At 41.8% G+C, this 14,887-nt stretch overlaps 1 protein-coding gene across 1 annotated transcript in view; it reads left to right on the top strand.

Annotated features, from left to right (window-relative positions):
- Positions 1 to 14,072, top strand: part of RNF144B (ring finger protein 144B) — a 53,281-nt gene extending 39,209 nt beyond the window's left edge. Inside the window, exons 5-8 of the mRNA XM_059476876.1 lie at positions 3,847 to 4,051; positions 5,206 to 5,350; positions 7,067 to 7,156; positions 7,353 to 14,072. Coding sequence (XP_059332859.1) covers positions 3,847 to 4,051; positions 5,206 to 5,350; positions 7,067 to 7,156; positions 7,353 to 7,493 — 581 coding nt within the window. The 3' untranslated portion in view covers positions 7,494 to 14,072. The remainder of the gene's footprint in view (positions 1 to 3,846; positions 4,052 to 5,205; positions 5,351 to 7,066; positions 7,157 to 7,352) is intronic.
- Positions 14,073 to 14,887: the final 815 nt, after the last annotated feature.

Genomic DNA, 14,887 nt, shown 5'->3' with positions numbered 1-14,887 from the left:
GCCACCAGCTTCAAAGTTTCAGCTGGAAGGTGCAGTGTTTTTAAAGACCTCAGTGCATGGTAGCGTGCAGAATGGTGTGTCTGAGACACTGCCCCACTCTGCCAGTTCTCAAACTTTCCTTGAAAGACTGGATTTATATTCTTACTCTGCATGCCTGCTTAGATGCAGTGGATTGTGTAAGACAGTGCAGAGGTCTATAAAAATTAGGCAAAATAATGCACTTGAAAAGTTGGTCAGGTAGAAGAATATATAGGTTTTTACAGAATCTCATCTGACATGAATCCTTGTGAATGACCACAAAGTAGAAAAACTGCTCATAATACTCAAATATACCCCAGAGTTTATGGGCAAATGCAGATTGTAGATATGATATTCAGGCACTCAGGTCAAACAAAAAGAAAAAAAAATCCCAAACCTTGGTTTTATTTTTTGTTTCTTTCTCCTGTTTTACCACCTTCTTGTTTATTTTTAATTTCTTACAAAGTCTCTCCAGTTCATGATCTAATCAGTGGCTTGTCTACAGTCCTAGACAATGGAAGTCACAGCTTGTTAATTCACCATATTAAAGGGTTAAAAAAAAGGCACTTTCTTGCAATACATGAATCTGTTTTATGTAAAACCTTTTTTTACTGATGACTCTGAAACTATTGGTTTCCTGGTATCTCTTCCTCTATAACTAGCCAAAGCTGAACTCATGATCTTTTGTTACTTTTTTTTTACTGCCTCCCACGCAGAGAAGCCTAAAACTTGTCTAGTTTATAAATCCTCCTTTCCTTTTCTTTCTTGCCTAAGTCTGACAAATTCTCTTCCACCTCTGCTATCTCTCTTCATTATGATTTTAAGATCTGCCCTTACTCCTTTATGATAAAACTGGTGTCCGAGCAGCAGACTTAGGCATAGCCCTTTTGCCTTGCCTTTTGGCCCCGGCAATAAATCCAGCTTACTGATGTCTGGGAACGATTCCTGCTAGCTAAAGCTCTGACCTGGACACCCAGCACTAATCCCAGCCTTAGCCAAGACCTTTTGCCTATCCTGGATTTAATGCTGTCGCCAAGGCTGACCTTTCTGCACTCATCAGTGGAACTTGGGACTTGGCTTATTAGTTTCTGCTGGCCTGAAGCACCAGTCTCAGACCTGAGCCTTACCTGGCAAAGCCTGCCTGCCCTGCTCTGACACTCGTTTTCTGAAACCAGCAATAGACCTCACTAATGGCATCTGCTGGGGATGAATTCTCACCCAGAATCTGTCCAGAGACTCCTTCCTGATCTTCAACTTATTGTCCAGACATTTTCCATTGTGAGATTTATTTTTAGGAAAATTTGGAACACCCCAGGAAGGACTTACTCATCCAACAGCCGTTTCCCTCATCCCCAATCTATGCTAGCTATGTTAATAGAATATATATCTTCTCATTTTCTTTGCTTTCTTTTTTTAATGGGCCAATAATATTGTGTGGAAACATAGTGAGAAGTAATTGGTATAGAATGGTGTATCTACAGACAATTGTTAAATTTAATAATAGATGCACTGATAATAAGCTATTCTCTTGTGGGGTTTGTGTTCTTAGAATGCAAATGTGTTTTTAAAAACAAGATTTTTTGCATATCTGTAACTTCTCTGCGTCCAGTCAGGGCTAAGCCATAGAGTTTCTGTGAAGCATATTTATTAGAAAAACAGGAATTGTTCTATGTCTATAAGGATGGTGTTGATGTAGTCAACAGAAGTAAAGAAATAGAGGAATGGTAAGTGGTTAGGGCACATGCATAATATTTGCCAGTAGGCTGAGGGGTAGATGAGGAGAATCTCCATTTTATGCCTGACTCAAAAGTAGTCTGTTTTAAGTGGAGATTTCTGTGAAACACAGTCTTATCCTTTCAGTCCTATCCTTCTGAGCCAGAAATTATTTTCTTCAGGATGCTGCATTCCTCCTGTCTGCCACCTACATCTCACCTGCTTGCTTGGATGTTTTATGAAAACTGGCCAGATCCCTGCCCAAAACTGGCACTGTTTGGGAAGGCTTTCCTCCTGAGAGTTGAGGGAGCTGTGGCTGAACTGGCTGCAGGGTAGCAGGGGAAAAGCTCAGGAGAGAAATGGCCCTAACCAAGAGATGGAGCAACTTGCCAGAGCAGGCTGATAGCCTCTTTCCCTTTTTTGGCTGCGCCTTTTTAGCTGTTACTGGTTTTGCTTGTGCTCCATGGCAAACCAAACAGTATGAGACAGCGTGGATTGCAAAACACCATCTGTAGGTTCTTTGTAAGATGGAGGAAGTGGGAGAGGAGGGACTTTCATCTGTTGCATTACATCTTGCTGCAACAAATTTGTAAAAAACAGGTTTACAACCCAATTCTCCTCCTCCCAATGATGTCAAAACCAGACATTCTGTCTTTCACCCAAACACAGGATAGGGGAATTTAGGTTTACAAAGCTGAATTTTCAACAGAAAACATGCAGAATCTATTGTGTGAAGGATTAAATGCAATAGCAAGTACTAGGCCATAGTCTTAACCAATTCAGGGTTTCTTTTAAGAGACACCAAAGGAACCTAGAGAAATAAAATTTTCTCAGTCAGGACATTACTTTTTAAAACTATGTAAATATGAAAAGTTACTTGATTTGCTGTGGCTCTCTTCTCCCTACTAATGAAGCCGAGATCTAATTTGGTTTTGCTTTCATTCAATAGAAAGCAAAATGTTTGTTTTGGGAGGCAAACAAAGTGTGTGCAAGACAGTAAGAGAAAAGAATGCAACTAAATCCATGAAATGGCTGAAGGTAGATGGCACAGGTGTTTTGCTGTCCTGCCTAAATTATAGGTGACAACCTTTGCATGGAAATAGAAATTCTCTACATATGTTGGAGCTCTCTGACACAGACTCAGAAGTTACCCAAAGTCAGAGTAGTGTGTACCTGTGTGTCCATATGTGCTTTCAGCAAAATTTGCTGGAGAACTCGTATATGACGTCCTTGTGCAGCTTTTTGTTTCAAGTGGGACAACTAATTTTATCTGCTGGAGGTACCTTGTAATGTCTTTTGCCATCTCACAGTCAGGATTTCCATTGACTTTGGAGACATCCCCTCCATCTATTGATTTTCAGTGGTGGTCCCAGAGAGCAACCAGGGAAGGAGGAGGGGCAAGGTAGCCCCTGACAGCCCTTTTCTGGGGAGGCTCTGCAGGGTGTGAGTGTTCATGCACTTCATGGAATTGAGTAGCAAATGACCAACGGTGAATGTGTCCCAGCTGGGTTTTTGTTGCAAAGTCCTTGAATAAAGATTGGGAAGTGAGAGAGAGGATCAACATTTATCATTCTCTGCCATGTGGTGATGACTGTAACTCAGTGTCTACACACTGAATCTTGACTCCTGTGATAATCTGATACCGGACAAATAGTAATGATATGATGCAGTGAATATTAACTGCAATTTATAGATAAAGGATAGTACATAAGGCATGGAAAGTGACTTGACATTAATTTAATTACAGTCCTTCTGCTGTTTACATGGAAGTTACTGCATGGCTTGCACATGTCCAAGACTAGTGCTACAAAAGACACTTGCTTCTCAGCCAGCAGCAGCTAGGTTCATATTTTGAACCTTGCTATAAAAAGGCAAGGAACACATTCTGTGTAGTGTATTTCTATTGTCGCAATGCTTTCAGTGCAACTGCTTAGCAGAGGACAAATGCAGACCTGCCTGAAGAAGAGCAGGCCCAAATGCCCGTGGGTGTGGGTGTGGAGCGCTTTGGCTTCCACACCCTTGTGCAGAATTGGGTGCTGTGTACCTAGACACATGTCACTGGGACAAGAAGAGGACTGCATAAAGAGTTTTATTTCTCTCTCTGTTGCATTTCAGAAGTCCATTTGGACCCCCAGAGAACATGGTGCCCGACAGCCGACTGCCAAACCGTGTGCCACATCGCACCGAGCGAGTCGGGAGCGCCGGTGCCAGTGGAGTGCCCCGCCTGCCGCCTGACCTTCTGCTCCTCCTGCAAGGAGCCATGGCACGGGCAGCACCTGTGCCAGGAAAACCAAATGACCCCGGTACCCACTGAGCAGGGGTAAGATGGGAATCCATGATGGCCGTGCCATCTTTTGGTTCTTTTCATCACAGGGCCTCACGTTGCGTTCATGGAGCAGCTTCCTTCTAGGTCCACAGCTTCAGCTTGGAGACTGTCCAACTCTCCTGGTGTTTCCTAAATACAATTCCAGTCTAAATATTACTTTAAATGCTAAATTTTATTTTCACATACTTAGTATTATCTGTGTACTTATCAAGCTTGGGTTGCAACTGACACTTCTAAAAGGTGAAGCCCTCCAGGACTTTAAATCTGCCTAAAGGCTTTGTTCACGTGCTAGAATTATGACCTGTGCCCATACCAAAAATCCAATATACCAATATTGCAGGATCCAAATTTTGCTTATACTGTGGTTAAGAAATCACCCCTGCTTAATATTTACAGAATCTTTGCATAGAAAAACCTTAACTCCTACACAGTGTAAATTTCACTTGGAGTGAGAAGCCTTATTTATGCTCATTTTCCTTAACTGCAAACAGCCTGCAGATCAGGTTGTAAAAGCCATTGATCTATAGAAGAGAGGCTTTTGTGTTTAAACTATGTCATGTCTTCGGCTATCCATCTTTGTTTTCAGAATCAAGTTATATTGAGTCATGTTTTCAAAGTTTTATATAATTTTTTTTCAATAAATGAAAAACTTAAAACCTAGAGCATTCTGCTTGCTAGAAACTCCATGGAATAGGTGTTGCCAAAAAGCTCTTGCTGTGATTTTTCTTCTCTAGGTGTGATCTCTGGCTGTGGTAGAGTTTAAGCCTATTTTATTCAGACAAGGAGGATTCAGACAAGGATTATGAGTTGCATAATCTAGTCCTGTTAAATGAATTGTGTAAGGTCTCTGTAACAAAATGCTAAGTTTTAATGCTATAGGTGATTAATTGTGAGTGTAGTGAGTGTTACTTTTATACAGCATAAAGGAACAAGGCAAGGGATTTTCACTTTTGTGTGACATTAATAGTCTTACGCCTAGTAGCGAGTGTGTTTCAATGTATTGTACTGAATATAGAAGCTTCACACACTGAGGACACTTAGGACAACATTAGATGCTCTGAAAGATAAGCACGATACACATCAGGCAGTGGACCTGAATACCGACCAATATGTTCACATCTCACTTTAATGTTTCCTTACTTTTCTAGATTTCTTATTGGAGCAGAGACAGAGGCACCAATTAAGCAGTGCCCAGTTTGTCGAATTTATATTGAGCGAAACGAGGGCTGTGCTCAGATGATGTGCAAGAACTGCAAGCACACATTTTGCTGGTATTGTCTACAGAACTTGGATGTAAGTGCTGCAGAAAAAACACCAGGATGAAGAATAATGGGGTTAAGGGTTAGTCCAAGGCCCTGCACAAGCTTTTTGTTTGTTCATTGCTGTCCTAGCAAATTTCTTGGCTCAATTCAGCTTCTGACTCAGTTGTTTTCTTTTCTTTCACCCAGTCCTTTTAATTATATCAATATAGTTTTTTATTTCTTCCATAAAGGGTTATGGCCATGTCTATGGGTCCCATGTTAGTTCTATGAGGGAGATGGGACTAACACATTGCTTTCTGGAGGTTTGTTTCAGCAATACCTTGCTTGGATTCTCTCTTCCTAAAAACAGTTTGGTTGAGAGTGAGGGAAATAGATGTCTTCCACCTGTTTCAACAGCAAAGGACACAGTCTGTCTAAAAATGGTATGGTGCTGGGTGAAGGGGGTTGTTCCATGGTATGGTGGCTAGGGAGCACCAGGTCTCCTTTTCTAGTCCATCTTTAGTGCCATGTTTGCTGAAGAGAACGATTGGCTATTAGGCTTGAGGATAAAAATGTTGGATCATGAACACAGATTGTGAAGTGCATGTTGCTAGTTACTTCTCAAAGGTTACAAACCAGTCTCAGCTTGTGTGGACTTCAAGTATCCTAGCAGCATGAAGAGTCTTGGAAGTAATGCACTTGTATATATGGCAGCTTGCCCTTTTGGCACAGTCATCAGTAACAGCTGTGGGAGCATGAAAAGGACTTTACCAGCACTTGAACTAAAATGTTATGTGCTGCGTAGCTTTTCTTGTCTTTTTTGTACTCCACAGCCAGCAAACAATGAGACTTCCTCAGTCTTCATCCTTTACTCAGCACACTAAACGGATTTCTCTTAGTGTTATGTCCCCTTTCTGTGTGGGCGAACGTGCTCTTTCAACATGAGTCTTAGGGCTTGCCTCAGAGTACATGCAGTACACGGTGATTGCTTAACACTGTGCTGAACCTGAGGAGTGTCATATTCTTGCAGACTCCACAGACATGCCCTTATCGAGTTTTTGTCAGTTCAAAGGGAGAAAGAGAGAAAGAAACTGTAGTTGTGTGATTCAAATGTAGTTTTTCTGAATGTGTGGGGGTTACAGGAGCTCCAGGTGTAGATGAAGGTAGTACCTGCAAAGCCAGAGAGCAGAGCTGAAAAATGAAAGGGGAAGCAGCATCAGGTTACAGCACAGTGGTTTAGGGAGGGTAATGCAGGGCATGAGTCACCTTCTGAAGAAAAGAATGAGTAGTTTGATGAGTATTAATGGTAAAAGAAAAATTCAACAGGATTTTTGTACTTTTTATATTTTCCTGTTGAGTCTAAGAAGAGAATTACTGTGAAGTAGGTACAGCAGGAGTACAGAAGGTAAAATACTTCAGGAGGACGATCCCTCACATTGCTAGGTTTCAGAAATGCCTGTTGTTTTCAGTTCCCTTTATCATCACCAAATTATAGCCTAGGTACTTGTGCAATTAGGTGGAACTCATGTGCTTATGCTTTTTAAAAGTGGAGGAGGAAAGATGCTGTATGATAGCTCAGGTGCCAAACATACATCAATTTCTGAAATTGCAAGTTACTCTAGGTAATGATTTGGAAGATAGGTGAACTTGTCTGCTGGCAGCTGGCAATTTCAAAGCAGTGCCAGGAAGGTTGTGTTTCCACTCTGGTCTTGAACTTCTCCCTGCAGTTCTCTAACCTGCTCTTACAGCTTCTCCTTTTGTTTTTCAGAATGATATTTTCTTACGGCATTACGACAGAGGCCCTTGCAGAAACAAGCTGGGCCACTCACGGGCTTCAGTGATGTGGAACAGAACACAGGTGTGTTCCTAACCAGCTGGGCAGAGCTCTCATGCATGCTGAAGCAAAGAGATTTTAGCCTTCAGAGAAGACCCAAGATGATTATTTTTATATTTTCATCTTTTTTTTGGTGACCAATGCTATGTTTATGCATGCACATGCATATTTTATTTTCCATACTATCTAAATATGTATTTTTCACCACCCTTTCTTTCAGGTTGTGGGGATCCTCGTTGGACTAGGTATCATAGCGTTGGTGACCTCCCCCTTGCTGCTTGTGGCATCTCCATGCATCATCTGTTGCATTTGCAAATCTTGCCGGAGCAAAAAGAAAAAACCCAGCCTGCCAACAACCTAAAACTCTGTGTCTTTTTGAGTCTCCATCTGTACAGCATACGTATGTGAGGAAGCACAATGGTTGTGTTTTGGTGCCATACCTACCAAATAATGCTCCCTTTTTTTGCCAGTTCTTGGGATAAGTGCCTATTCTTTTCAGGCTACTCTATCACTAACAAGTCCAGATTATTGTGCAGTACATGCAGTGTAGGTTTTTGCTTCCTGAAGAGGAAAACAGGACACCATTCAGTCCTTCATACCCTATTCAAGACTGATAGAACATTCCCATTTTCCATCAGCTGCACATGACTTGATCCTGCTGCATTACTCTTCTTTGCAGATTCAGTCATTACTGTTGTGCTTGCTGTTGGTTCTTGGTGACACTCAGATTTCTCAGAAAGTTTTGGGTCTTTAGTGAAAGAGGGAGAGGGAAAAGCCTGATTAGGTTCTTCTGTCTGATAGCTTATGTACAGTTAAATGTAACAAACCATTAAGGAAATACATTTGGTAGTTTCCTGTCAATTGGCTGCCATGGCATTTCTTTCAGCATTGAAATCAATTTGATTTTTGCCATTGATCTCAACTACAGAAGTAAAAAACCAACAAAACTGTTTCTAAGATAGGGCTCTCTTTTGAGAGACTGGACCTTGAGAAAGCTGCTATTTTTTTCACATTAACATGACATATCTACCATGAAATATTAGGAATATGCATATTTCCCTACCATTGGGCATGCCTTTTGTCAGTACCACGGGTGTAGAAAACTCACAGTGAAGGTAATATCGTAAGAAAGACTGTGATACAGTTCCCACTTTGTGCAGAGCATTGGGATCCTGGTTGGGTCTGTGCAGAGTGGCAGCATGGGCACAGATATACTAAGTACATATGGGCAGTCAGTATATTTTTTTCAACAGTTTACATGGGGTGGCAGCAAGAACCCTGATAAAAAGTTATTGAAACCAGGCTAAGCCAAGCCCTCCTTCAAAACCTTATGGACCTGCTGAAGTGAATCTTGAGAAATGCTGTGTAAATGTGACCTCCGTCAGTTGGTGGGTATTTCTCTTGTCCTGCTCAAGGTTAACAAACTCTGTTAGTGATGTTTTTTAGTTACTCTAAATCTGGAAGGCTGTCAGTTAATAAGTGTTTCACTTTAATTTGGTGCATCACTGCCAAACCAGTTCAAGCCCTGGTATCAGTTACACCTGTGTAAGTTCACTGAAAGCTCACTGAAGAGCTGGAATTACTGCAGCTCTTCAGTCAGGAGTAGCTGAGATCAGACTCTGCTCCCTGGAGTTTATTTCCTTAATGGATGGTGCTCCTCACAACCGGGGCCGGTGGCGCTTTTGTTCTGGACTCCCGTCTGTGCATTCTATATCTGTGGGAGCAGATTCAAGTTTGCACTGTACAATTGGTTGTAATTCCAAACCCCTTTCTGCAAGGGCTGCAGGGTTTGAAGGAGATGCTGGGCCCGAGCGCGGTGTCGGGCTGGCGCTGGGCCCGGCTGCCCCTGTCGGAGCTCAGCTGGGAGTGCTGCGAGGGTGCTGCGAGTGCTGCCTGTGTGTGTGTGCTGCTTGGCCGAGCCTCAGGAACTTTGCCTTCTTGGCAGCTGTAAATGTGACCTTTTTTCTGTTTAACTTTGCTCTCTGGTTACTGTAACAAAAGTGGCAGGTTTTCTTCTTTTGAGAAAGTGTAGTCTGTTGAGCAGACTAGCAAGGACAGAGGCCTTAAATGATACTGTCTGTTTTACTTTTTAATTGATTTCTTTTATAAATACTGTCTGACTTTGCTACCAGTCGTGGCTGGAGGGCAGGCAGTGCTCGCCAGTGTGAAAGGCTGTATTTATTCTTCATCCTCAGCTTTGAAGGGAAGCAGAATGGTAGACAGTATATTCTAAATACAGAGTGCAATGAAGGCAACTGCCATTTATAATAAATAAAGAATGTTTTCTGTATGTGTTTTCTTGAAGAGCACTAATGGTAGTGCTTTGGGGTACTCGCGACAGATTAAAGTGTCCAGCCCTTGGCTTTGCACTATTTTTCTACCTACGTTTTTATGGCACTACTGTCATTTCCATTTTATTTATGAACTTGAAGTTGCAAGTCTTACTTTAACAGAGCCTCAAGGACAAAGACGTAGGAGCTGTACAGTCTCTTTAACCATAACCAGCATTGCAATGTACCAATATCCTTTGCATGTTGAAATTTGAGTGTTTTTCATGTTTTGTGATCTTACCCATGACCGATGCATCCTTTGCTAGTCTGGTTTCTTTCCTTTTCCTCTCCCTCCTGCTGTTGGCCTGGTTTTGCTACAATGCCTATTGGAATGAGGGTGGCAAATCTTTTTTTCATTAGCACTGTTGTGTTAACAAAACTGTCAGGTTCTCCCTCTGCTAAAGAAAGGCTGCTGAAGGCAGTTTAAGTGCCTGGTGGGCACACCAAAACTCATATAAATTAACCATGCAGGAGTTAACACATCCTGGCAGTCTCAGTGCCAGTCCAGGCATCTAAGAAATCTAGATGTGGATTAGTAGCCCAAGCTTTTGCTGGAGGTCTTTACACAAAAACTGGATAAGGAGAACACAAGCTATAGGCACCCCTTCCTTTGGCTGTGTAGGTGCAACAAATGGACCAAGAAAAGCTCTGGATATCTTAAGAGCTTAAAATTAAAGTTTTACAACATTGATTTTTTAAAAAAGGCTGTGTCCAGTGCCCCATGTATCCTGGCTTTTCATTGCATGGGAATACTTGAGCATGTGCATTAAGTAGACCCTGGCCTGGCTGAGTCAAGCATTACCTATGCTGAAGTGCTGGGAGCAGGAAAGTCCTGATGCTTTGTTTTCCAGAAGGCAGCTATTTTGCACCAACTGGCTATGCTCACAGAGTTTCCACAGAAGCATTTTAGCAGGAATCTTTTTACAGTGTTGGCTTTTGCTTTTGTGTTGCTTTGGTTTGTTTTTCAATTTTGTAGGAAACATTAAAGTCACTTTATAAAAGATTTATTGAAAGCATGACAAATAATACTAGTAATAATTAGGTAGAACTAAAAAAGAGGACTGACTACATCTAACTCTTTTTAATCGAGGTATCTGTAAATCCACTCTCCTGAGCTCCCTCTGTGCGATGTAGTTGGTGCACATCACCAACTACCAGGCTTCACTGCTCTTACCATCTCTCTTCTTGCCCTTGTAGCAGGTGGCTGGTGTGGGGATGGCAGCCAGGGGAGAGCCCAGGGCTGTGGCAGTGCAGGTGCCACACAGGAGCAATTGCCCACCCTGGACTCATCACCAGTTTGTCCTTGGGCCTTTGACCACTGAGAGACACCTTGGGGGTTTTGGGCCTTTAATGTTACACTGAGAGCATTCACAGATGTCTCTCTTGGAGAACAGAAGTGGAAAGTACTCCATTCCTTCTGAACCAGGGGCATTCAGACCTTATGAAAATTGGGCCCTAAGTGTTTAAAGGTCAGCTCCTAAACTTAAGAGACCAGTGCTAGAAATCTGGATTTGTACTGCATCTGGCCACAAATCTCCATGGACACATATCACACCATTTCCCATCAGTCACTGGATCTGTGTCCAATACAGCCGAAGATCCCATTCAGCACTTCATGTCCTTGTGTTAAAATGAGCATGATGATACCTGCTCCCAAATCCATCTCTTAGTAAAAAGAAGACACTTGTCATGCTACAGCACAAGTGCATCTCTGCAATATTTATTCCAGAGCTATAGTGGGTGCCCTTCAGTAAGTGATGGTTTATTTTTGGTGCATGGGGTTGCTTCCCCCAAAGAAGGGCACAAGGGGTAACAATAATGAATGTTTCTCAGTGCTTTAATGATACTAAATGCCACATCTTGTTGTCTGTCCAGTTACACAGCATGAAATCCAAAGACATGTTTAAAATGTACACAAAGTTTACTTGAATGAACTAAGAGAAACTGGATATTGCCTCCATATTTGCATGAAGAAATAAATACAAGTGGGCAGGTAAAACTGCATTTCCACAATGGGACAATAAAATCAATTTTTGGCAACTCCATTTTTTGGTACCGCAATGGATGGTTGTACTGTAGTGCCTGCTGCTTTAAAAATTTGAAATCTGTTTTGCACTGTAATCTCCTTCTCCCAGTCATTCTTTCTCAAACTAATTCCTTTTGTGATCTTATTTTTCATCCTGTATTTCAGGCCAAAGAGTCTTAGAGCAAAGCTAGTAGATTTCTTTGTATGAGGATAAAAATCTTCCAGCCATTTTCTCCCAGGTTTTAAAAAGAAATTTGATGCTGAGTTACCTGACCAAAGTTAGAAATTCCAGACTTGGCTTGTTTAGAAAAACTTATTGAGACTTAAGAAGTTCTCTTTTAACACCTAAATAAGGGCTGCTTTGTTAGAGCTAATAGATAAGGGAGCCATGCAGCTTTTGAGCTTCACAGAGGAGATGCTTCTGTTGTTAAGCAGACTTCTTTGGAAATGTGCTGGGGGGAAAAAAAGCCAAAAACCCCTATACCCTGTATACATATTTTTCTTATATAAATAAAAAATACTTATCATGTATAGATTCATAATTTAAGAATTCAAGCTCTCTGGAGGCTTTCTAGGGTACACTTACCCAGGAAGATAATCTTATAAATATGCTGAGGCAGTTGAACAGAGTGTGCTAGTTATAAAATAGTTGTCAGACATCTCTCACACATGATTGTGTAGGATGAGATCATAATTTACATGGCTCGAAATAAAGATGTGAAAATTTACCTTTCCTGGAACAGCAAGAGTTGGTTCTTGCAGCCTTCTGGAAGGTTAACTTACTGCTAAGACTCTGCAGAACTTCAGTCTCATTTTAATTTGTACTCTGGTTAGCAAAGTAATGAAGTGAGAGCTGAATGATGTTGCTGAATACAAAGCCCAAAGGTCTGTCTTGTGTCACGACAGTCAAGTTTCTCATAACCAATGTGGTTTTATAATTTATTATTATAATTTATGCAATGCAAATATAATTTATAATTAGTAATTATAAAATACTAAGGATGAAGTATCATTGCCTTTATCATATGATATTTATTTTAATTGCATTCATACTGGAAGGCTTTTCTCTTCTGCTTCCAGTAGAGAAGGTCATGGTGCACCTGCAAAGTAAATTTCTGTGATATGGTGCAGTCCACAGTAAATGTTTCCTACTGTTTTGTAGTTATATCAGAGGGTTTTCTTATGATCCTTCAGGTTAGTTCTTTGAGTCGAGCAAATCTCTATTGTTAGGGAAGGTGATTTCCTAGCAATGAGTTTTATTGACCATCACAATCTGAGCTGTAAAAGATGATACTGATTGACAAGGTCCACCAGCTCTTTCAAGGACACAGCCTCATTCTTCTCCCTTCTTCCCCAGAAACTTTATCTTTTCTTGGATGAAAATTATGGATGTCAGTAATTTGCTGATGCCTTCTGGATGTCCAGACAGAAGCTGCAGCTTCTGGTGGCCACGTGCCAGGAGATCCCAGACAGATTGAATGTATGAAGCTGCAGCACGTGTGCAGTGAGTTGCTCAAATTTCCAGAAGGTGCCTGAGCTTTACGGCTTCCTGGGGCCCAGGGTGGATGTGGTGCACAAGGGACTCGGCCAGGTGAGGCTTTGGGTGTCACCAGCTCTATGGCACCTGTTGTGCTGGGCTGTCTCACCGTGTTCAACTGTGTCCCAGATCTTCACCAGCGGCCCTGTCTCAAGCTTGCCCTTTCCATAGCTACCTGCCCACCTTCAAAACACCCCAGAACCCAGAGCAAATCCATTCATTCTCCAAGTCTCTCGCTGCTGGTCTGGTCCAGTTTCACAGAAGCTCCAGTTCACATGAGATATTTGGAGCTCAGCTGGTCTGATCATTGACTTTTCCCTAATGAGCAAGGCTTGGGAATGAAGAGAGCAGAACTGTTCCATATGCTGGTATTGGCATCACAGGCACCAAGGGTCGCTGTGTGAGACCTCTTTTGACTGCCCCAGCATTGCTCATTTCTGAAAAAAGCCTGTGTTTAAAATGTGTGTGCATGGAAGTGTCCGAGTCTGACACTGGGTGTGTTTGTGTGTGTGGTGTGAACCAGCAGCAGCCACAGACCCCTGTCCTGCCCCTCACAGATTTTACCTTCTGTTTATCTGTTATTTTTTGGCGTTTTTTCTTTTCCTCCAGGTAATACACTTTCTTCACCACTTTTCTTCTGGTGAAGGGCAAAAGGGTTTGATCTTTGTAAGATTTGTTAAAATATTTTTGTGTTTATAAGAAGAAAGCTGATATGTATAAAAAAATAAGTGCTTTTGTAAATTTTTTTTGTGGTATGATTCAGCATTTAAATGTTTTACAGATGCAGTTTTTTGCACTCTCTGCATATATTCATAAAAATTATATTTATTTTCTGTCCTTAAGGTTTACTTTGGGGTTTTTTTTTCTTCTGATGTTATAAAATGCGGTATGTGCAACATTAAAAAATCAGTGTAAAGACATCGTCTCATTTTGTTGTAATCTTCAACTGCCTTTAAAAAGATAACAGAAAATTTATGGAAAAAATTTGAATTAATCAGATGTGCTTAATGGAAATTTTGAGGATAAAAGAAGGTTAAAAAGTTTGAATCAAGAGTCTGGACTGTTATTTACTTTCTCAGAATAATTGACATTAAAATCCTTTTAAAGAGTGTGGGGCAGGCTCTGGATTAGCCCTGGGAGCTGCTGCAGGGCGTGCAGCCAGCGGTGGTGCTTGCTCTCCATAGGTGGGGTGCAGGATTACTAAAGATCTGTTCCCCTGCAAAGTCTGGTGGAGACTCTGGCTTGGGAGCTGCCAGGAGCTGGGGCTACCCCAGGAAGTTGTTGTGGGATTTATGGCAGGATGCACAGAGGAAAGCCTGCTGCTTCAGAGCCCCCTTTCTCTTCACTTGCTCCCTCAGCCCTGCCTGTCCTTGCAGCAGAGCGGGGCCTCCTGCCCCGAGTTCCCAAAGGCCTGATGGAAGGCTACATCCTGCTGGGCACTTTCAGACATCCATGCTCCTTTATGCGTTTCCTCACACTCCCACTGCATCCTGCAGTGCTTACGAGAGACAATCACAGCCGTGCTTCTGAGCATCACCCACTAAGGCGATGTTTACTGTTAAATATTTCTAGCTTAGCTACAATTACTCAGCATCTGAAGGCAGGATTTTCCAGCTGGCTGACACATCCTTGAAAACCCCGTGTGTCATCTGTGGGGCTTTTCACCTCAATACATTATCTGAAAGGTCTTGATAGTTTTGCCTCAGAGAATATGTTTTCAGGATGAAGGCTGAGGAGAATACCACCATTGTCGCTTACAGCTCAAATTTTGGTGATGAATGTACATTTTCTCCCCCACTAGTTTGCTTAGAATAAATTCAGCACTGATATTATTCCACTTAAACACAGCATTTTTTTTTTCA

The sequence above is a fragment of the Ammospiza nelsoni genome, chromosome 1 (genome assembly GCF_027579445.1).
Source record: "Ammospiza nelsoni isolate bAmmNel1 chromosome 1, bAmmNel1.pri, whole genome shotgun sequence".
NCBI lineage: Eukaryota > Metazoa > Chordata > Aves > Passeriformes > Passerellidae > Ammospiza > Ammospiza nelsoni.
This window is presented reverse-complemented; position numbering and strand designations above follow the sequence as displayed.